This window comes from Dysidea avara, chromosome 1 (genome assembly GCF_963678975.1).
Source record: "Dysidea avara chromosome 1, odDysAvar1.4, whole genome shotgun sequence".
In the NCBI taxonomy this organism is placed as follows: Eukaryota; Metazoa; Porifera; class Demospongiae; order Dictyoceratida; family Dysideidae; genus Dysidea; species Dysidea avara.
In genome coordinates this window covers 62,948,587-62,971,081 of record NC_089272.1, presented here as the reverse complement: position 1 = coordinate 62,971,081, position 22,495 = coordinate 62,948,587, and the positions used below count along the sequence as shown (strand labels likewise).

The following is a 22,495-nucleotide window of genomic DNA, read 5'->3' as shown; positions in this document are numbered from 1 at the left end:
ATCATGGCTTGTTATCATGGCTGACAATCAACATTGTAGTTAAACTGAATGGTATGTAATGCTTCTCAAAGAAAAATTAGCTCGCTTATTTCTCTTTAAAAAATAAAAAAACGACATACACTGTAGACCATTACTTAGACTCCACTTTGTATTGTGCAATATATTGCTGTATCGTGATACACCAGAGGCAATATATCAATACGTCTACACACTGTATCGTTGCAACTCTAGTGTGTATTACACTAACTCATAATCATGTAATGTTGCAGATGGCCAATCATGTTTACTTTTGAGTGGCCATTCTGTCCAAGTAATGTGTTGTGCTCTACACAAAATTTATACACTATTGAACAAAGACTGATCATATCACATAATTCATTAAACATAAGGAACATCATTAGTTTTGCATCTGAATGCATGCCCCAACTATTGAATATTACTGAAAAGTGAAGTGCCATTATGCTTCGTTTTCAGATATGTTCAGCCCGTTATACAGCATAGCAAAGAATTGAACAGTACAGGAAACAGTTCTTTAATCAATCCAGTTCTACGGAAAATATGAACAATTTTCATTATAAATGTAATAATCAGCAGAGAGGAAGCCAAATATATTACTGCAAACCAACATCTTACACTGTCAGTGAAAAGAAATGGGGAACAAAGGAGCAAAAGTAAGTCTTTGGTATGCCAAAAGGAACCAGTCTGGCTGAAACGATGTCCCTGTAGACACTTTTGGGTTTGTTTATACCTCTCCAATACTGCCACAATGCCATGAAGATATTGTGAAGTTGGTTTTGGGGTGAGATATTTGGCCAGAAAAGCCCATATATGTTCATGATCTCTAATATGCAGCTTTCACCAAGAGACAGATTTGATTGAAATACAAATCAAATCAAAATCAAATGATTGGATTTTGAGCTTTAGTTCTCAATTGAGAGCCACAGGGAGTCTCAATTGTGAGCCACAGGAAATCAATGAACCCAACAATGTAAAGTCCAAGATACACGGTAGTGTTTTGTGTGGCCAAGACAGTGGGCGTGCCATAGCGTGAGTGCTTATGTTCACAAGAAGAAACAAAATACAATTTTTATGCATATAGTGTATGTACGTAGCTAGCTCCGTGCTCCCTTCTCAAATTGGAATCATTTTTACAGAGTTCAAAATAAGAGATGGAAATTGAGTGGCCATTATTAAAATTGTCATTTCATTTATTGAGCACCACTATAGTAATGTACAGTAAATGTGGCCACTCAAAGTCAATTTTGTATGGCAGTTTACTTAAATTGTATGGAAAATGGCCAATGGCCACCCATTATTTTGATCTCTGTTTTTATACTGCAAACACCCACTACCTTCAGCACCCAACATATTAAGATTACCTAACGCAGTCGTGAAATATGAGCCTTAAAAATTCGGTTTAATTTCTTCAGTTTTTTGCTTTAGGGGTTTCAGGGGCTTATATTATTCTTTTCGCACACTTTGCAAAAACAGTTGTAAAATGCCAATGCGTAGTTTGATTTTCTTGAGCTTTGGTACACTTTAAGATCATATTGTGACACAATCACATACCAAGTTTGGTGCAAATCTGATTGATAGTCAATTATTTGCAATAAAAGGCCAACTTGTTGTCATGTCTACAGGGTAAACCACTTATGGGAATAACTGTATAATTGGTATGCATATAGGTTAACCATCATAGTTCAAACCTTTTGTGGTTTGAAAGAAATCGCATTGACAGCTACAGGCAAAAACCAAACAACTGTAAACCGTGGGGCTGAAATACTCAATAGAGCAGTCACCATGGGGGTAAAAAAGGTGCATGATAAATGTTGAAAAAATAACTTACCAGTGTTCGAACCATGGACCTCCATACTGATCACCCAACTATCGTGGTTGTTCACCTCACTTAATTTCTTCTTTATAAATGAAAGTAAGTTCTATCTAAAATCTACTCAATAGTTAATTTCAAAGATTTACCTATGGAAAATCTAGAACATTCTATGTGTGTGCTATTAGAAATCCTCTAAAAATGTACACTCTATTAGAGTATTACAAATGAAATCAAATAAACTCTGCAGTACAATACCACTGTAACTTCTCTATTATTCCATGAATCAAAGCTGATATCGGCAGAGTAGCACACTACAGTCAAGACCCACTCACACCAACTGTCATCATCATAATCATCATATGTGACTGTCTCTGGGAAAACCAATTTTATCGCCCATTTAAAATAAAAGTATTGAGAAATGTCGGTTTTAAATATTCAGATTGTTGTAGCTTGCCAATGGTGGTAGCTACGTGTACAAAATTTTCATACGTTTTACAATTTATCACCTTCCAGATCACCCACTGAAGTAGTCAACAGCTAAGTTTCCTGCCATTTTAGATAGTTTTTAAACCAAGGTTGGCCGTATCAGGCGAGCTCCAAAAGGGTTGGGAGGTGGGGGGGAGGGGTCTGGAAGGCGGGCAAGATGCTGTTTAAAAAATTGAAGAGGAATGTGTTGGGATGAATTAGGCCAAGTTGTGGGCCATTCAGGGCTCAAAACTGGCTAAAATGAAAGGAAATTTACAGCACAGGTCATAGTCCAATACCACAGAGCTGTACAGCCACACACAGCAATCTCCTAGTTGGCCAGGGCTCCATCAAGACCCCAGACCACTCGTACAGCTCGCCACTGTGCTTGAAAAAGCAGCTAGCAAAAGCAGACCACTTTACTCTGGTCGACTGTGATAGTGAAATTTGATAGTGCATTCATAAAGCTTTTCATTTGTGTGAAAAAAATCAAATTTTCCTGTCTTGGCAATAGGACCGGTTTTCGCAGATCCAGTCACATATTAAGTGCTATGCTAGTAAAATCTGTGACAACAGGCTGGAAATAGTATTCTAGTGTAAAATATTTGCTTTGTTAAAATTGAGTAACTGCAACTTATCATTTTTCTCTGCATTCTTCACAGTTTTAGATACATGTTTCTGACTCTCTGTATTTACAGGCCTAGCCTTCTCACATGTCCTTAGTGGGATAGCACTTAATATAATATAAAATATTATGTTTTATGAAAATCGAAATACTCTAATAGAACAATCACTAAATAAATCCCAAATATAGAAGTACAGTTATGCATATCAAACTTGGAAAGAATTTACTTCGTCAAACACTATTGTAAATACTGTATTATCTGTATTGGTCTCTAGTTTGTCTTCATTGTATCTGTAGACAGGAAGAGCAATTACAGTGAGACCTTGTTTATCCGAACCTGTTGGGGCCAAGCCCTGTTCATAACTTTGGATAATCCGTAACTTTGAATCATCCATTAGTGCATGCATAAATGCAGTCACTTATTCACTATATACCTGTTAAATGATGGTACTCAATTCTACTAATGGTCAACACTGTAATAAGAGCACTTAGCACTTCAATACAAGTAGGTTACCCTACTGTCTGCTAGGGTTTGGACTGTGGCCACTACCAAATTATCAACAGATTAACCAAACCATTTAATTACATACCAATGTCTTTGAATGGCTGCCCTCCAGTTCACAAGCTAATATCTGCAACCACTTCTCTTCAATTATTAGTCACATGCAGTACTTCAGACCCTTCGGTTAACCAAGTGTCTGGATGTTTGAGGTCCGGATAAACGAGGTCCTACTGTATGTATATAAAAGCAAACTTCAAAGCCAATTTATGATGGGCTGTGTGGTAGGGTTGGGCGATATACCGGTATGATGGTAACAAGGCGATATTACAGCTGGCAATTGAAAAACCTTGATACCGCCTTGTTTTTGAAAAACTGCCATACCTTTATTACTATATTGTAGTGGGAATACAGCTGCAACTACACACTTAACGTGTTCCATATTGTACTTGTCAATCAGTATTTCAGCCTCCTTGTACTAGCAAACAAGCCTAACCCATGCACTACTACATGAAGCGAAGCACTAATTATTAAAATACATGTGAGGCAAGGCACTACTGTGATTTTAGGATAAAAGTTCTGGCTTCACATTAGTAAGTCTTAGTAAATTGTCTGCTAGCTACATACATAGAAACTAGCTATGTCTCCTTCAAAATTTATATGCACTCCATGCTCTGTAAGTTTGGCTGGTTTTTCCAAACTCCTTGCAGTTGTGGTAGCTAGTAAACGAAGTTCACCCGTGTAAATATAATCTAATCCAAAACAGCCAAGCTGTAAAAAAAGTGTGCGGCCCTCAAAAAGGCTATGGTGAGAAAAGATGTGAAATCCAAGGTGGCGGCCAAGAAATGGCTGTGATGGTAGGTTAAAGGTAAAATTTTTAATAACAATTCAGGTGAATTTTGGTGCCGCTTGGTCAATTGGCACAAAATTCACCTGAATTGTCGTTATTAAAATTTTTACCATTAACCTACCATCACAGCCATTTCTTGGCCGCCACCTTGGATTTCACATCTTTTTCACCATAGCCTCTTTGAGGGCCGCACACTTTTTTTACAGCTTGGCTGTTTTGGATTAGATTTCACTTTTTTTTGTATTTGTATACCCCAAAGCCGGCCTATGGCCTGCTTTGGGACTTTTTAAACCTATCTTTTTTTCTTTACCAAAAGAAGAAGAAAAGATGAAGCAGATGTACCTTAAATATTTCTGATTTTATCAGTAAATGTACAAATTATATATATAATACATATATTTATTACAGAACTGTCCATGGTGGTTTCTTTGTAACTGAACATTCTTCAAGGTAACTTCTTCTAGCTGTTCTCTCTACAGGGTGATTTATTTGTAGCTGGATTCTGTACAGGTGATTTTTTTTTTGCTGCTGAGCTCTTTACAGAATGGTTTCTTTGTAGCAGAACTCTCTACAAGATAACTTCTTCTAACTGATCTCTCTACAGGGAGATTTGTTTGTAGCTGAACTCTCTGCAGGTGATTTGTTTTCAGCTGAACTATCTAGATGATGGTTTCTTTGTAGCTGAACTCTCTACAAGATAACTTCTTCTAACTGATCTTTCTACAGGGCAATTTGTTTGTGGCAGAATTTGATTTCTTTGCAGCTGAACTCTCTACAGGGTGATTTGTTTGTAGCTGAATTCTATACAGGTGATTTGTTTGCAGCTGAGCTCTTTACAGAATGGTTTCTTTGTAGCTGAACTCTCTACAAGGTAACTTCTTCTAACTGAACTCTCTACAGGGAGATTTGTTTGCAGCTGAACTCTCTTCATGATGGTTTCTTTGTAGCTGAACTCTCTACAAGGTAACTTCTTCTAGCTGAACTCCGTACATGGTGGTTTCTTTGTAGCTGAACTCTCTACAAGGTGACTTCTTCTAGCTGATCTTTCTACAGGGTGATTTGTTTGTAGTTATTTTTCTACAGGGTGATTTGTTTGCAGCTGAACTCTCTATATGGTGGTTTCTTTGTAGCTGAACTCTCTACAAGGTGACTTCTTCTAGCTGATCTCTCTACAGGGTGATTTGTTTGTAGCTGAACTCTCTTCATGATGGTTTCTTTGAAGCTGAACTCTCTACAAGGTAACTTCTTCTAACTGAACTCTCTACAGGGTGATTTGTTTGCAGCTGAACTCTCTTCATGATGGTTTCTTTGTAGCTGAACTCTCTACAAGGTAACTTCTTCTAGCTGAACTCCCTACATGGTGGTTTCTTTGTAGCTGAACTCTCTACAGGTGATTTGTTTGTAGCTGAACTCTCCACATGATGGTTTCTTTAAATTTGTAGCTGAACTCTCTACAAGGTAACTTCTTCTAGCTGATCTCTCCAAAAGGGTGATTTGTTTGCAGCTGAACTATCTGCTAGATAATTTCTTCTAGCTGATCACTCTACAGGGTGATTTGTTTGTAGCTAAATTCTGTACAGGTGATTTGTTTGCAGCTGAGCTCTTTACAGAATGTTTTCTTAGTCTTTGTAGCTGAACTCTCTACAAGGTAACTTCTTCTAACTAAACTCTCTACAGGGAGATTTGTTTGCAGCTGAACTCTCTTCATGATGGTTTCTTTGTAGCTGAACTCTCTACAAGGTAATTTCTTCTAGCTGAACTCCGTACATGGTGGTTTCTTTGTAGCTGAACTCTCTACAAGGTGACTTCTTCTAGCTGATCTTTCTACAGGGTGATTTGTTTGTAGCTGAATTCTGTACAGGTGATTTGTTTGCAGCTGAGCTCTTTACAGAATGGTTTCTTTGTAGCTGAACTCTCTACAAGGTAACTTCTTCTAACTAAACTCTCTGCAGGGAGATTTGTTTGCAGCTGAACTCTCTTCATGATGGTTTCTTTGTAGCTGAACTCTCTACAAGGTAACTTCTTCTAGCTGAACTCCCTTCATGGTGGTTTCTTTGTAGCTGAACTCTCTACAAGGTGACTTCTTCTAGCTGATCTTTCTACAGGGTGATTTGTTTGTAGCTGAATTCTGTACAGGTGATTTGTTTGCAGCTGAGCTCTTTACAGAATGGTTTCTTTGTAGCTGAGCTCTCTACAAGGTAGTTTCTTCTAGCTGATGTCTCCACAAGGTCACTAGTTTGTAGCTGAACTTTCTACATGGTGGTTTCTTTGTAACTGAACTCTCTACAAGGTAACTTCTTCTAGCTGATCTTTCTACAGGGTGATTTGTTTGTGGCTGAACTCTCTACAAGGAAACTTCTTCTAGCTGATCTCTCTACAGGGAGATTGGTTTGTAGCTGAACTCTCCACATGATGGTTTCTTTGTAGCTGAACTCTCTACAAGGTAACTTCTTCTAGCTGATCTCTCTACATGGTGATTTGTTTGTAGCTGAATTCTGTACAGGTGATTTGTTTGCAGCTGAGCTCTTTACAGAATGGTTTCTATGTAGCTGAACTCTTTACAAGGTAATTTCTTCTAGCTGATGTCTCTACAGGGTCACTAGTTTGTAAATGAATTCTCTACATGGTGGTTTCTTTGTAACTGAACTCTCTATGAGGTAACTTCTTCTAGCTGATCTTTCTATAGGGTGATTTGTTTGTAGTGGAATTCTGTAAAGGTGATTTTTTTTGCAGCTGAGCTCTTTACAGAATGGTTTCTTTGTAGCTGAACCCTTTACAAGGTAACTTCTTCTAGCTGATGTCTCTACAGGGTCACTAGTTTGTAAACGAATTCTCTACATGGTGGTTTCTTTGTAACTGAACTCTCTACAAGGAAACTTCTCCTAGCTGATCTCTCTACAGGGAGATTTCTTTGTAGCTGAACTCTCTACAGGTGATTCGTTTGCAGCTGAACTCTCTACATGATGGTTTCTTTGTAGCTGAACTCTCTACAAGTTAACTTCTTTTAGCTGATCTCTCTACAGGGTGATTTGTTTGTAGCTGAACTCTCTACATTGTGGTTTCTTTGTAGCTGAACTCTACAAGGTGATTTCTTCTAGCTGAATTATCTCTTTCTATAGTTGCATGAATTCCCTACAAGGTAACTTCTTCTAGCTGATCTCTGTACAGGGTGAATTGTTTGTGGCTGATTTCTCTACAGGGTGACTTGTTTGTAGCATATGTCTATACAGGTTACTTGTTTCTAGCTGATCTCTTGAATTCTCTTCGGGTGACTGCTCTATTAGGATGACTGCTCTATTTGGATGACTGCTCTATTAGAGTATCTCGATCTCGCACTTGCTACACCAAGTTGGATTTCGTGTTATAACTCCGTGGCTCTAAGTCTGATTGTTCTACACCATTGAAGAGCCTTTCTAAGATGATAACTCCATCTGTACAGCGATTTTCAAAGCATTACCCCAAGCGGTTTACCTGGTAGGCGTGGCAAGCAGTGGTGTTTTATTAGCTAATCTCGATTGCATAATTGTTACACACTATTGGTTTTTTCGCTGTATCTTCCTGGTTTTTAGCTCGATTTCTTTCAAATCACAAAAGGTTTGAGGTTCAATAGTTAACCTATTCACCCACCGAGTTTCAGCTTCTTCCCATACGCGGTTTACCTTGTAGGCGTGACAACATATTGGTGTTATTTTTCGTGAATAATCGCTCATAACTCTTTGCCTGTTTATCGTATTCTAACCAAAGTTGGTACAGAGATGCACCTTTATACCCCCCTTCTGTGTGCCAAATTTCTAAGGCGATCGGATATGGCGTTCACGTTTTATAGCAGTTTTTGTAAGTGTGCGAAAAGAGGAAGAAAAATAAGAAAAAAAAACGAAGAAACTAAGCCAATTTTTGAAGTCGCATATCTCGGGAACGCTTGAAGCGATTTCGCTCAAATTTGGAATGTGGAGTGCTGAAGGTGGAGGGAGTGTCCACAGCAAAAATCGTCTTGTTTCATCAAGGCAGCACAGAGCTACGGAGGTGCGAAAATTGCGTTTTCTTTCTTCTTGTCAATATACTCACGGGTGTTACGCGCCGGCTTCTTGGGCCGCACGACACACTACCGTGTGTCTTGATGTACTTGCTATAGTTCATTTCAATACCGTGATATTTGTAATAATTGTGATAATAAGCTCCACAATAACCATGGGAGGAAATTTTCAATATCTGAGTGAAAAAGTTGTAAAATTAAACATGAAATTGCTGCAATGATGTTAATGATAGTGATGGCTTTGTGCATTATTATCGTTAACATCATTGCAGCCATTTCATGACTGCCACCATTGATTTCACAACTTTTTTCACCCAGGCTTTTGGAGCCCACCCTTTTTATACAACATGGATATTTTGCATGGATTCAATAATGAGAAAGCATTATCAAATGGTATGGTAGTACTGTTTAGGTAGGGATCCCCCAATGCCGCCCAAGATTTCGCCTTTAAAAATCATCCTAGAGGCATCTTACACCACGAAAATCACCTTTACGGAATAATATTAGTCCATCTAACATAAAGGTCAGTATTAAAACAAGAGAACACTTACTAGTGACCGGATATAGAATTTTAAAAAAGTCTCCAAAACGTGAAATTTTGTCTCACTCGCTGCCTCACTCACTCACTCACTGACTGCAGTTGCAAGCCTAGAGCCCAAACGAAGCAGCGCACGGTCACCATTTTATGCCACAACAACAAACTCACCGGTGGGATGTGCCTTTTGGGGTTCCGACGAGTGTACGCCTTGTGCACCTTGTCTTTCCTTTTATCTTCAATCAGGTTGGTTGTCTTCTTCAAGTATTGAAATCATACCGAGGCATTAATTTTCCATATCAACACTTCTCTGAAGACTCCACAAAATTATTTCAGAAAGTGCTTATGCTGCTGAGAGAGCAGAGCGCTTATAATTTCAAGTGTTGCACGTGAAACATTAGGGCTGCTGAGTTGTCACTTCGACTTTTGCCAACGCCTAAACTGCAATCAACGAAGAGATTTATTATGTTACTTAATAGACGGACTGATACTCAACGGCTTTTTCCTCTGAACACACTGACTCTGCCACTCAATGCCGGATGGTGAGATCAGCAAGTGATTGGATAGTACTCGAGTGGAAATTGTATTACTTCATCCTGTTAGTTGAGATTAAGCTCCTGACAACTGAAAGGACCTGTTCGTTCGAACAACTTCCAGCCCGGGTGTATAGAACGTGGACCATCGTACTGAGACAGGTCATAGATCTGAGCGGCACTACTGCTACTACGAGGTAAGCTTTTCACGTTACTGCAGGCCTATGTGCTTCCAATTTTGGCACAGTACATACTTTAATAAGCTGTACAGGAACTAGCTGTGCTAGCTTCAACAAAAACTAAACAAACTAGTATTTTTTTAAATTGTTAAGTTCTCTATAGTCAACACACAGTTGCATTTCACCCGACTTCTTACGCACGAATACAGCAGGTGCCATCTATGGACTAGAACTGACTCTTATAATACCCTGCTGTAACATGGACGATATCTGATGCTCAACTTCAGCTTGATAATTGGCTGGGATTCTACGTGGAGGAATCTTTACAGGGTTGCCTTCAGTTGGAATAAAATGTTCTGCCACATTTGTCTTTCCAGGCATGTTCTGGTACAACTGTCTATGTTTTTCGAGGACCTTCATGAAATCAGGATCTTGGCAGTTGGGAATTTCATATGCGTCTACTGCATGAAGGGGAACTGTACAGGAATCAATAACATCTTCGTCGGGCTCATTAATTGATGTCACAGCACAAACTTTCTTCAAACTGTTTCTTGCTGTATTCAAAATTGGCATGAATTCCTCAGGTAAGTCAGTCTGCTGTGATGAATTGTGTATTGATACTGGTATTGTTGTAAAGTCAAGAATTATTCGATGTTTATGTAAAAAGTCTAAGCCCAATATCACAGGTGTAATTAAGGAGGGAATAACAATACAATTGTGATCAACTAGCAAATTACCAACACGAATAGGTGCCACAAATTGTCCTATAACTGGTATGGGTTCTCCCGCTGCTGATATTAAGTTAAGGTCTGTAGGAGGCTGGTGGTTATAGTTTTTAGCAAAACTTTCCATGATTAATGAAATAGATGACCCTGAGTCCATCATTACATCAACACATATATTACTAAGCACCCCCTTTATTACAGCACCCTGTGACCGTACTGCTGCTACTACTACATACCACTACTACTACTATTTGATACAGATACATCACTATTAAAATATCTATTATTATAGTTAAGTTCACACAAAGGGCTTACAGTTCTCAGGGGCGCCCAACGCTCGACTGGGACGCCCCGTTTCCATTTCCCGAGTGGCACTCACTGGCGATATGTCCTGGTCTTCCGCACGTATAACATCGTCACAATCTATTGGGACAATTTCTTTGCATGTGTCCAGTATGATTACACTGGAAGCAGAGGAGACTGGCTGGCGCCAAGGATTCCTACGTTGTGTCGTCAGTGCAGCCACCTGTTCAGTAAGGGCGGTGATCTTCAGTTGCAAGGCTTCAACAGCGTCAGTCTGTTGCTTCAGTCCCACAGCTGCAGTTTTCTCATCACAATCTAATGTCATTATTAACTTAGCTCTTTGAATAAGCTTGTCTAGGTCAGCCATGTCTCCAATGGCACGTAACTGTTTGCTGACTTCCACCGGGATGCCCGTTAAGAATTGGTGTATCAAAAGTTTCTTTCGTGTGGTAGCATCTGCTTTGGGCATTGCGTGATCCAGTAGACATTTCAATTCATGCACAAACATGGAGAGGGATTCTCCTGGAAGCAGGCGGCAGTAGTGAAAATTGTCCATTGATGTAAATTGCATTGGCTCCATTGGCTCGATTATCTAGGCTTTTGCATCTTTATAATTTTTCTGTTCAGCCTCGCTTAGCTCTAGCCACACTGCTAGTGCTTCCCCCTCTAAAAATGTTGGCAGTCGTTTCGCTTTGGCCCTGTTCTCCCAACCATTGGCAGTGCAACAAATATCATACTTCTGGAACCATTCAACTGGGTTTCCTTCAGCAAACGGCTTAGTAAGACTGATCATGGATGCTGTCGTCGTTGCCATCTTCTGCTACCAATGTAACTATCACATATTCACAAACACAGTGTGGCACTCTTATTACAATTACAATAGCAAAAGCAATGTACAAAACAATTGCATGTCCTTATATACTACATTACAAGAAGTGTTGTATTACAGTACATTACAGGAAATGTGGTATAAGATTACATCATAACAATTACATCATAAAGTGTATGCATTTAGAGTCAGTCTATATATGTTACACGCTTAAAGGTGCAAAAGAGCATTTTGAATTGTTTTGTGTTGAAGAGAGTAATTCTATCAATAATAGTTACTTACTAAACTATCCAGTAGTTAAACTCATTATTTTAGGCTTAAAGTTCGATGAGTATTTTAATTTTTTTTATATCTCAAAAAGCTGACTAGTTTCCAGAAACCGGTGAAACCCCCTTAGAACCGTGCCTGTACTTTCTATGTAATCATAGAACTTTCAATTTTGCAATTAATGTATAGTTAGTAATGGTTCTATGAAGTACACTCTCAGCATGTGTAGCTTGTTCCAGCTGGAGGGGTCTGCAGTAGAGGTGTATCAATATGGGTTTTCGGCATGTACCAATATCTGATATTGATGCCACCAAAAGAAGCCAAAACCTTAAACAGATATTTCTGCACTACTCCATATTGTAATGGCTAGTGGGAAAGCTGGTACAGCAAGTTTCCTTGGTTATCCTGTGGCCCTTTCTTTTTATTACAAAGATACTCTATAACTGCCTTATTTGTACAGATTGTGATAAGCTTTCCAGCAACAAACACTGGAATCACATGTATTTGTATGGCTTCTTGTAGTGTAGCATTTGTTGCAGAGTGAACAATAAGCCACTGGCACTAAAGAGCCACATGAATAACATAGAAAACCAATGCATAATCCGTTTATGTACAAACTATTGCTACTGTATAAATATCTATGGCAATATCAGTCTTCCGGGCGTTCTGTACCGATACCGATATTGGTGAAAATTACCATATCGGTGGCTGATATTCTAGCAGATCTGATTATCGGTACACCCCTAGTCTACAGACATGCTCCTAGGTATTTCTGAATTTTGCAGTGGTCTACATACATAGTCCTTTTCTCTACTTTAAATTATTTAGTAACCACCTGGTCCTCAAATAGTTGCTATTATGTATGATAGATTGCATATTGCAGTGTTTGTCTGTGATGTGTCTGTATTTAATGATTCATGTATGTACATGGTGAGTGTACTTGTGAACTATAGGCTATTACTATAACTACCATGTATACCACAGGACTAGTATTGATTGTTAATTTTCGAGGATGAAGCTTGGCAGACAGCTAAGCAACTGCAAAAACACGTCACTTGAAAATTTGTATGCAAATAGCCTGAGTGAAAAACGAGTAATCTCCAGTAAAATATGACTGTGCTGATATTCATCAGTCCATGAAAATTGCTTAGCTTGAAAATTTGTATGTATCATTCAGGATGATAGTACTGTATAGTAGGGACCACAAAGGAGTAGGCATGGCCCATGAAATAACATCACCCAAACACCAGCCTCAATTTTCCCTGACGACGATGAGGCAGTATTGTTTACATAAAATTAATCCCAAACAAGCTTTCAGATTGACTCGAAATGCTTTCAACAAGTTGCTACAGAATTTTAAAAATACTTTATTTAACAGAATTTTCTACTGACTGCCTGACTGACTGACTGACTGACTGACTGACTGACTGACTGACTGACTGACTGACTGACTGACTGACTGACTGACTGACTGACTGACTGACTGACTGACTGACTGACTGACTGACTGACTGACTGACTGACTGACTGACTGACTGACTGACTGACTGACTGACTGACCGATGTCTTCAGACAAGTGTAACTCGATAACGGCTAACGCTACGAGCTTGATTTGTTTCACTGTTTGATGTTGTTTCAGCCCTAGAGATGCCTTTTGGCATACCGCAGTATGTACAATGCATTCTTAATGGACTTACCACTGTCCTCCTTTGTGTCCCATTTATCTTTGCTGACAGCAAAAAGTGTCGATTTGTCGATTACCCCATGCACAAAGTAACACAATTTGTGGTCGGACTATGGATTACTGAGCTCCAAATTATTGAGTGAGTATTGAATGTAAAGTTGTCCGGATACAGTGATCTGGACGGATAACTGAGGATTCCAGATTACACAGGGGTCGGATTAGAGGGTTTTGACTGGTGCAGCTACGTAGCTATGCACGACTCTTTGTTTGTGTCAGTCGTATAATATTACAGAACCTGGCTATTTTAACTTGATTATGTTGCTACGTGCCTAATCTATACGCTTTGTCTCTTTAACAGGTTGCCACACTGCAGCTGCTGAATCGCTTTCTTCTGAAAAGCATTACGTATAGTGCTGAGCTATGTTAGGAGCTCATAAGCACCACAAACCTCCAGGCTAAGGGTTTTATTCATTGAATTTAATTGTATTATAGTTATTGTTATTATTATGAGCATAAATGTGTATACTGTACTGCCGCCTAATTACTGAGGGCTGTAATAATTCTATAATATTCTTGGGAATCCCCTCTGATTTTCCCTTGGTTGTTCAATCACTTATTGAAACCAGTGAGCTGCATACTACAAAGTTAGTATGCATGTAGCTATATAGTTTGCCAATCATGCAAAAAGAATTAAAACAATAGTACTTTAAAATAATAGTTTTTGAACTGTATCAGGTATTTCTGGCCTCCTCCAGCCATTATAAGATGCCTCTGTCCACTTCATTGCTTGCTCTAATGGGCTGACCCCACCATTTGAGGTTGAACAGGGTCTTCTAGCTACCCAGTGTGTCTGGGAGGCCTTGGAATCGTCAAACCCAATATTACTTCTGATTGTTACTATCAGGCATCTCATCAGCTGATTACACTCTTGGTTGAGGCTATTGCTTCTCAGGATATTGATAGTTTCTTTGACTCTGCAAAGACTGTTCAGCTTCGGAATAAAATTCATAATCATAATCGAATTTGTCATAATCATGTTTCTGATATCTTGTTTTCTAGTCTTTCTGTAAACTTACAGCAATGTATAGAGTTGGCCAAGGAGAAGGGTTCTTCCTCATGGTTGTCAGCAGTCTCCATTGAGTTACATGGTTTCTACCTTAATAAGAGTACTTTCTGTGATGCTATATGTCTGAGATATGGCTGGTCTCTGCTGAATGTTCCTCATTGTTGTCACTGTAGCAAGATTTTTCAGTTGATCATGCAATGATGTTTCCAACAGGTGGGTTTCCAGCAATGCATCATAATGAGGTTGTGACTTGACTGCCTTGCTTTTATCTAAAGTGTGTGATAATGTTGCCATCGAACCCAGTCTGCAACCTTTGAATGGTAAAAAATTTCCCACTGCTCTGCTAATGTTGAGGATTGTGCTCGGGCTGATGCCAAGGCCAGAGGTTTCTGACAGCTAAACAGGATGCCTTTTTTGATATTAGAAGCTTTTTACCGAAATGCTTGGGATCTATAATGCTTGCATTATAGTGCATTCAGGCTCGCCCCACACTAGCAGGACTTTCATAGCATGTTTCATGCACAAAAAAACTACGACAAAATTGGAAAACTTACACGTACGTCATTGATAACACAGAGAATAATCGGTGTCATTTACTAATCATCCATATAAGGTACGTACGTCATTCATAACACAAGATAATAATTGATGTCATTTACTGATCATACATATAAGGTACGTACGTCGTTGATAACACAGAGAATAATCGGTGTCATTTACTGATCATCCATATGCACACTCTTTATTCACTCACTAAGGTCTGACAGCTTTTTTACAGTGCTGGTTATCACACATCCCATGTAAAACTACAGGTAGCAGAAGCTAAATTGGGCTGTTACTCACCACTGTTGCTAAACACAGGACTATCTTACATTCCATGAAGGTAGAGGAATCTTTTTTCCTGAAAGAAACACTCAACACTGTGTGTTGTATAGTATCACAATAAAGTACTTCACCATAGGATACAATTAAAATTATATGCATCAATTTTTATTCACTTTCAACACCTGTTTAACGATCATCTGTTTATTAGACCACTTTCAATGTAGTGTTGCACCAATTCCCACCTTTTAGGCTAAGCTGATATCTGATATTCTTTTGTCCTATTTTATGGATAGCTAACCAATACCTGATTGTAGGTCTCTACACATCACACTTGTGTATACTTTACTAAAAGTACAGCTTATAGCCATGCTGTGAGGTTGTACTCTTACGTACCTCAGCTCAAAGTGGGTACCCACTCAAAGCTGGTAATCAGACAAGTGGGTTATAGGGCTCTAACTATCACTGATTATTTAGGGTTGGCTTTGTGGCCACTCAGCTTCAGCAGCTGCTGTACCACTGGAAGGCTGTAACAGGTGTCAAAGGCTCTGGCATTTAATTGGGTAATTTGTGTAAGTTTTGTGGCTAATAATCTGCTGGCGGAACCGATTTCCAATTATCGTAAAAACAGCTATTTATCATAAAAAAGCTATTTATCGGCCTCTACCCATTACCAATCCAATTATCGTACAACTCTAATTTCAATATACACAAACTGCAGTCTATTCACTGACTTACTGTACAAAGATCCTTTTTGACACCTTAGACACCTTAGCACTCCTTTGTAACACACTGTGAGTGTCATCAAAGCACCATTTCAGTACTTTTTTATTGAAGGATTTATATTTAAACATGCAAGTGGACACCCTTAAAGGTGTTATGACTATACACCAAAATTTTAACTGTGTATATACCATTGTCTAACACATGTAACTGCATGTCCGAACTTCACTGGCATATAGCCTAGCAGCTAGCTATGTCATGTGCTTTGTTAAATCACTTTTATATGTGACTGTCTTGGCAACAACACAACTAGTTCACACAACCTCCAATTTTCTGAGCAAAAAATGACTTTCTTTTAACAATTTTCTATTTTTCATCAGTGCCTGCATGTACAGTGGAACCTTGAGGTTCAATTGAGGTTCCACTGTACATGCAGGCACTGATGAAAAATAGAAAATTGTTAAAAGAAAGTCATTTTTTGCTCAGAAAATTGGAGGTTGTGTGAACTAGTTGTGTTGTTGATCCTAAGACAAGGACAAAGATCCTTTTTGACATACTGCAGTGACTACATTATTCAATAATCCTTTTCTTGTTGCATCTCTAGTGCCAGTGCAGGCATCCACCTAAGTGTCAGTGAGGCTTCCACCAACAGATCCAGTTGCTCAGTGTAGTAATAGTGTTATGCATAATGAATAGGATAAGGTTCTAGGTTTCTGATAAGCTTTTTATTAGTCACTTAGAAAATTTTCCTTAGGTTTTGAGAGAATGTCATCTGCATGCAAAATGTTTGGTATATGTACAGTACATATACAAGCATTTGTATGGTTTCACAATGTATTGTCCAATTCAAGCAGTACTAACTTTTATGTGGTCAGATATATACGTATATTGTATGTAAACATGGTAGTAGTACAGTATGTACTAGATAGTAGGGTATATGCATATTGCTTTTATTGTGCCTTGTGTTTTGGCTGGGTACAATCAATGCTTTCAGAGTACTGTTCACCAGATTCTTAAGGTTACGGTATAGTCACGGGCAATCATCCAAATTTTTGAATGCCTATCGATAATTTTTTAGAAGGCCATAAAACCAGTATACTGAGTCTAGCAGCATGAAAGGCTTAATGTTTCATGTTTTTATGTCGCTACAGTGTAGTTTGAGGCAGGTGGAATACTACAAGTTGTTGTAGCAAAACAGGTAAGCTAGCCCCCATACATTGCTCAGCTCCAGCTGTCACTGCCATGTTTTACTGCCACCAAATGCAGCAAAAGCTGTAAGCTCAGGATGTAGTAAGGGGGGTTCCAAGGGGTTCAGGAACCCCCTGTAAAATTTAAACTTCTGCAGGCAGGACCATAACACACCATTTAGTGTGGCAGGACAAAATGAGTGAGTGATATAGTGAAATGGTACAGCACAACATTTGATAAAGCTTGCATTCATCCCCCAGGGAAGGATTTACAGAGGTAACATGCCCTCTTCAAAACTTGTTAAAAAGATCGATATACTCTAATAGAACAGTCAGGTATATACTCTAAAAGAGCATTCAGGTATATACCAGCAATGCCGCACTTCCTGTACCCAGTAATTTCACACATAACATTTCTGCCATGCTCAATAAAATACCAAATAAGACGTAAAATTCTCATGGCACATGTCCGATGATATTGTCTCCCCAAGTGCTAGCATCTCCTTTCACTATGCATACAGCGAAGCAGCTACATTATGATATTCTTCTTTAACACAAAATGTTTCACCCAGAATGGAGTCCAAAAATTAATATCCTATACACGTAATGACCATTAACTATACTATCCCAACATAGCGATTCCATGTTGAACAAACCAATATTATTTATTAGGTGCATGAGTTAAAAAGTAGCATCAATTTTTACAAAAGTTTTCTCTGAAAATTATAAGCACATGTGCTTAACAACCTGACTTTATGGTATTTTTGTTGTGGCGCCACTTGTATTTCTGTGTGAGTAAAGACACAGTCACACATATACAAAGGTGTGTGGGTAAAGACTGAGTAATGCATAGGCAAAGGTAGAGCCACATGTGGAACCACACATGGAGGATAAAATTGCCATGTTCCACAGGATAAATGTGGTTATTCAAGTTGAAATATGAGGCTGCAACAGGAACAGCTTATAATGTTTCAAGGCTCCAAATCAAGCTCTCCATGATACAGTGTGTATTTGATTTGTTCATACAGTAATATAATTTTTCATGAATGTATCACACATGAAGTTGAATTTTGCTCGCTGCTGCTGCTGCTCATGAAGTTACTTCCCATTCATCATAAAATCAAAGTTCACCACCGTAAAACAGAGATCAACGCTAATGTACTACCTGTTTGCTCCATTCTCATTTGAACAATGCTGGATAGCCACCATGCAGTTACTGTACTGAATTAAGTTGTAGTTCACATTCTTTGTTCATGTTCATACAGGGATATACTAGCTATATAGTAGCTAGAGATAAGATGTCAACTCTCACGGTTTGATTTTTGACTGCTTAAGTACTGGAAATTCCTTGCCTTGCCATGCCCACATGTCTGCTACATTGTGTGTTAGAGGATCCACCCGTTCACTGCTAGCTATGTAACATTTTTTTACAACTTTTTAGTCTGACAGTTGAAAAATTACTAGAAAATTGGCCAGAAGTTTAGCCTGTAGTACAGTATAGCTACAACTGTATAATGATACTGTGATATTGTTTAGTGAGAACTGCAGACTGCATGCTGCCACGTGTGGAATGTTATCACATGGTACAGTGCAGCTGTGTGGCACATACAATGTTTGTGCATGGCACACCCAACATGGTTGCATGGCATGACTGGTGTGGCTGCATAGCACAATTATGCAGCTATGCTGTGTGGCACCACGCATGTTACAAGTGAACTGTACTATATATCAAGTCCTATACTTTATCTATGCTATTTTTAAGATGACGTGTCTTGTGAAACTTACCATTCAGCATCGAACAGGGTCAGAAGACATCTGTAAATTTTATGTGTTTTGATGGCACACAACACAGAAGTGAGAATGGTGTGACTTAATGTGGTGTGCAACTTAATGGTCCCTTATGCTTTATACTGAACCAACCTGACTAGACATTATGTTGGCTATGTTGTTGAATTTTTGAAAAGCAATATATAATATGTTATGTGCATTTTTTCTTTAGCAGTGGAAGGAAATCTTGTGAGACAACATGCCCAGTATTCAACTAAGGAATGGATTAAACTGCTTCTGGTGTTTTGTATTATTATTGTAGTTTTTGTTGTTTGTATGTATAGGTTTACTAACTGGCCAGACATTGTTTCATTTGTATCATTTTGGTGAGTATATTTGATTTTGTGTATATATATACTGGGGTATTCAACAAAGTAAATTTATAATTTTCAGTGAGCAGACAATATAGAACACATAACTGCATGACCTTTCCTTAACTGTTTATAAAGTCATTTTCTGTAAAATAAGCCAGGTTAGTTGGGACCAAAACTTAATTGAGACTGTAATTTTGATAGTTTAAAATAACAAGTTTCAGTACTTGACTGAATTTTATCATCATAATCCACTAACAACCTGTATAAAGCATAAAAGAATTTAGCTGTAGTTTCATGTTTATACTAACTATATAGTAGCTAGAGATAAAATGGTAACAATTATGGTTTGATTTTGATTGCCTATAAGTACTTGACATCCCTTGCCTTGCCATGCACACATGATATGCTGCTATATTGTGTGTTAGAGGATCCACTGGTTCACTGCTGGACTAATGTTTCAAAGAAGTTCAAGGTTATACTCCTTTTAGTATACTTTCCTCCTTATACTTCAGTATTATACCAGCTAAAATGAAAGCATTTTGCTTAGCAGAATACTCCACTATTAACTATGGTTCTCTGGTTACTTCCATTAAGAGGTATCATCTGATTTGTGTGAGTCTTACCCCCAATCACTTGGTAGATCGTATCTTCTTTCACAGACCTTCCTATCTCTTGGGTTGCCAGCTTATTAACCTGAAGTCTTGAGGTGTTTGCCCTTTTGTAGCCCTGCATCAAATATACAAATATAATAGGCTAGAATGCTATACCAGCATAATAATAGTATGTTAAACTATGGAGCTTAATCCCATGGATTGATACCTCCTAATAGAGCAGTCTACAAAGCACAAACTGCAGTAGATCACTCAAATGCATTGTGTATTTTTAAAAAAAAATTTATTAATGCTTTACAGCACAAGTGCTGAAGGTCTGTAGGACACCTGGTCCTACAGCCTAGACTTTAGCTACTTAAGGGTAAAATAGCTCAGATCTATAGCTACTCTCTTATAGAACAGTTACTTTGTAGTGAAATACTCTAATAGAGCATTCACTGATAAATGTTCCAAGATAATTGTAAGAAATGTTGCTACCCTAGGAGCATAATGCAAGCATAATTGTACTACTTACTGGCTGCATTACATACTTGCTGACGCCTCCAATGTTTGTATACATTCTTTGCACAACTTATATGGTTTTAACAGTTTGCTGAACTGCTGGCTTAGATCTAGAGTTATTAGCTATCTACGTACCTTGGTACCTGCACTACCTGGTTGTGGCCACTGCATGTATACAGCTGTATGTGAATGTCAAAGATGATCATGACTTACATTGTGATGTACTGCATGACTAGCACAGCCATGCAGGGCAGGCTAGCTAGCTACAACTGATCAGTTTAGCCATAGATGGTAGGGGTGTCTATTATCTATGGTTTAGCTAAATGTGCAAACTATAGACTTTAAAAAACTGCATGGACACATGAACATGCCTTAGTCATTTTGACAAATTCAACAACAGAACCAAATAGCTAACTTAATTACAGAACGGATGACAAATAGCAAGTGGATGTACACTGCAAAAATATCACAAAAATAAACGCGCACTCTAATTAATTTAATACAGTGCTAATTCAGGGTGCGCGTGTTTGAAATGGCTGTAGCAGAAGAAGACTCTATGTCTAGAAGTGTTACAGAACATTATCCCAAACTGATAGATGTATTACCTGTTGAGACGCTGATGGCGAAGTTCGTATCGGCTAAGATAGTGAAGTTTGAAGAACAAGACGCCATATTAATGGCTGCTCGTCGCTTCCTACCGTTTGTCACTGTCCCTTTAGAGTCGTCTAAGAAGACACACACCTTCCGCAGTATGCTAAAAGTGGTCGACAAACATGGCGGAGCAGATAATTCAAGTACGTCAGTGCAAGGTACTTTCCTCTCATTTATTGTGTGTGCTTGTTATTGTGTGCGTTATCCCAAGGGGTAGTCACTCACCTCTGTATTATATCATTTGTAACCCCCAGCTGCAGTACTGGGCAAAAGTCCTAGTACCCGTCCCTAGTACTGGGGATTTTGACTCAGTGACCTGCTGAGCAAAAACCTGTTGGTAAAACTACACATGCTACAGTAATAATTTACGCACGTTTTGATTGCTTTGGTATGCACTGAAACAAGACTCAAAATCAGATTCACCTATTTGTGTAGAGTAAGAAATCCTTCATATAGCGTAAGGAACAAGAGTTATGGGTACTTATATATGATGCAGTAGAAATAAAGTTTACAGTTGTCATTTTTTGGTCTTTGTCCACATGAAGACTTACAGGGAAAGCAATCAATCTTACCAGTCATGGTGAACAGACTGAGCTGATTCTTGTCTTTTTAGTTTGTCAGTTTCAGTACGGAGTTATGATCAATTAAATAAGTACTTGTAATTAATTTGCTGTATTGTTGCTATACAAATCCTTTCCCAACTGTCTACCACTATAACTCCAAGACTAGTCATCACAAAAGGCTGAAACTTTGGCTAGCCACTCCTTTGTACTATAGATAACAGAAGAAGTAAAATGGAATTCGAGGAATGTACAAAATCAACTAGTTTTTGCTCAGCTGGTCACAGTTACCTTACAACATTGAGCATAGAGCGTGGTATGGCTTCTTACATGTTAACTAGCCACAAACATGTATAGTTCACTCCCGTTATGGTGGTTGTTTACTGTTATTATTCCTAATATGGACTATAGAACAACATTCTTTGGTCAATTAAAGAAGCCATATGACACTTTACGCTTTTTGAATTTTGCCTTCTGTGTTGCAAGAAGTAATGAATCCCCTGTAATAACTCATGTAGTCACAAGTACAGACTAGCTATGCAGGACACGGTGCACACAAGCTTGTACACGTGATATGAATTGGACATGACTAAAATGCGGAAAGGACTGGAAAATAGACTCACAAACAGACTGGGAGGTTACCTTAACACGTCAATTATATTGCATAGCAGCTCTAACATTACATACAAACTCACTTATAGTAGCCATTCCACTTCTCCTTAGCTGGGATGATCACAAAATGTGTACTATATACAATTATTTATATGCCCTGTGCTTAAAACATTAATACATGCTTGCATGTCATGTATAGCAACACTCAAAACGGCTGACTTCTAAGTGTGGTGATGAAAGTGGAGTCAACCCATTACCTCAAC

General features: G+C 38.5%; 1 protein-coding gene across 7 annotated transcripts in view; it reads left to right on the top strand.

Annotated features, from left to right (window-relative positions):
• Positions 1–22,495, top strand: part of LOC136240361 (uncharacterized) — a 66,738-nt gene that overhangs the window by 38,023 nt on the left and 6,220 nt on the right. For 3 of the 7 annotated variants that reach the window (XR_010693784.1, XR_010693780.1, XR_010693778.1), the window contains exon 1: positions 20,920–21,218. The exons of 2 other annotated variants lie outside the window; for them this stretch is intronic. Coding sequence is in view for 1 of the 5 variants with exons in the window: in XM_066031318.1 (XP_065887390.1) it covers positions 19,156–19,313 (158 nt within the window). In the remaining 4 variants the exon portion in view is untranslated. Of the gene's footprint in view, positions 1–19,155; positions 19,376–20,919; positions 21,219–22,495 lie in introns of those variants that run through there. 2 more of the 7 variants (XM_066031318.1, XR_010693779.1) reach the window with 2 other exon arrangements.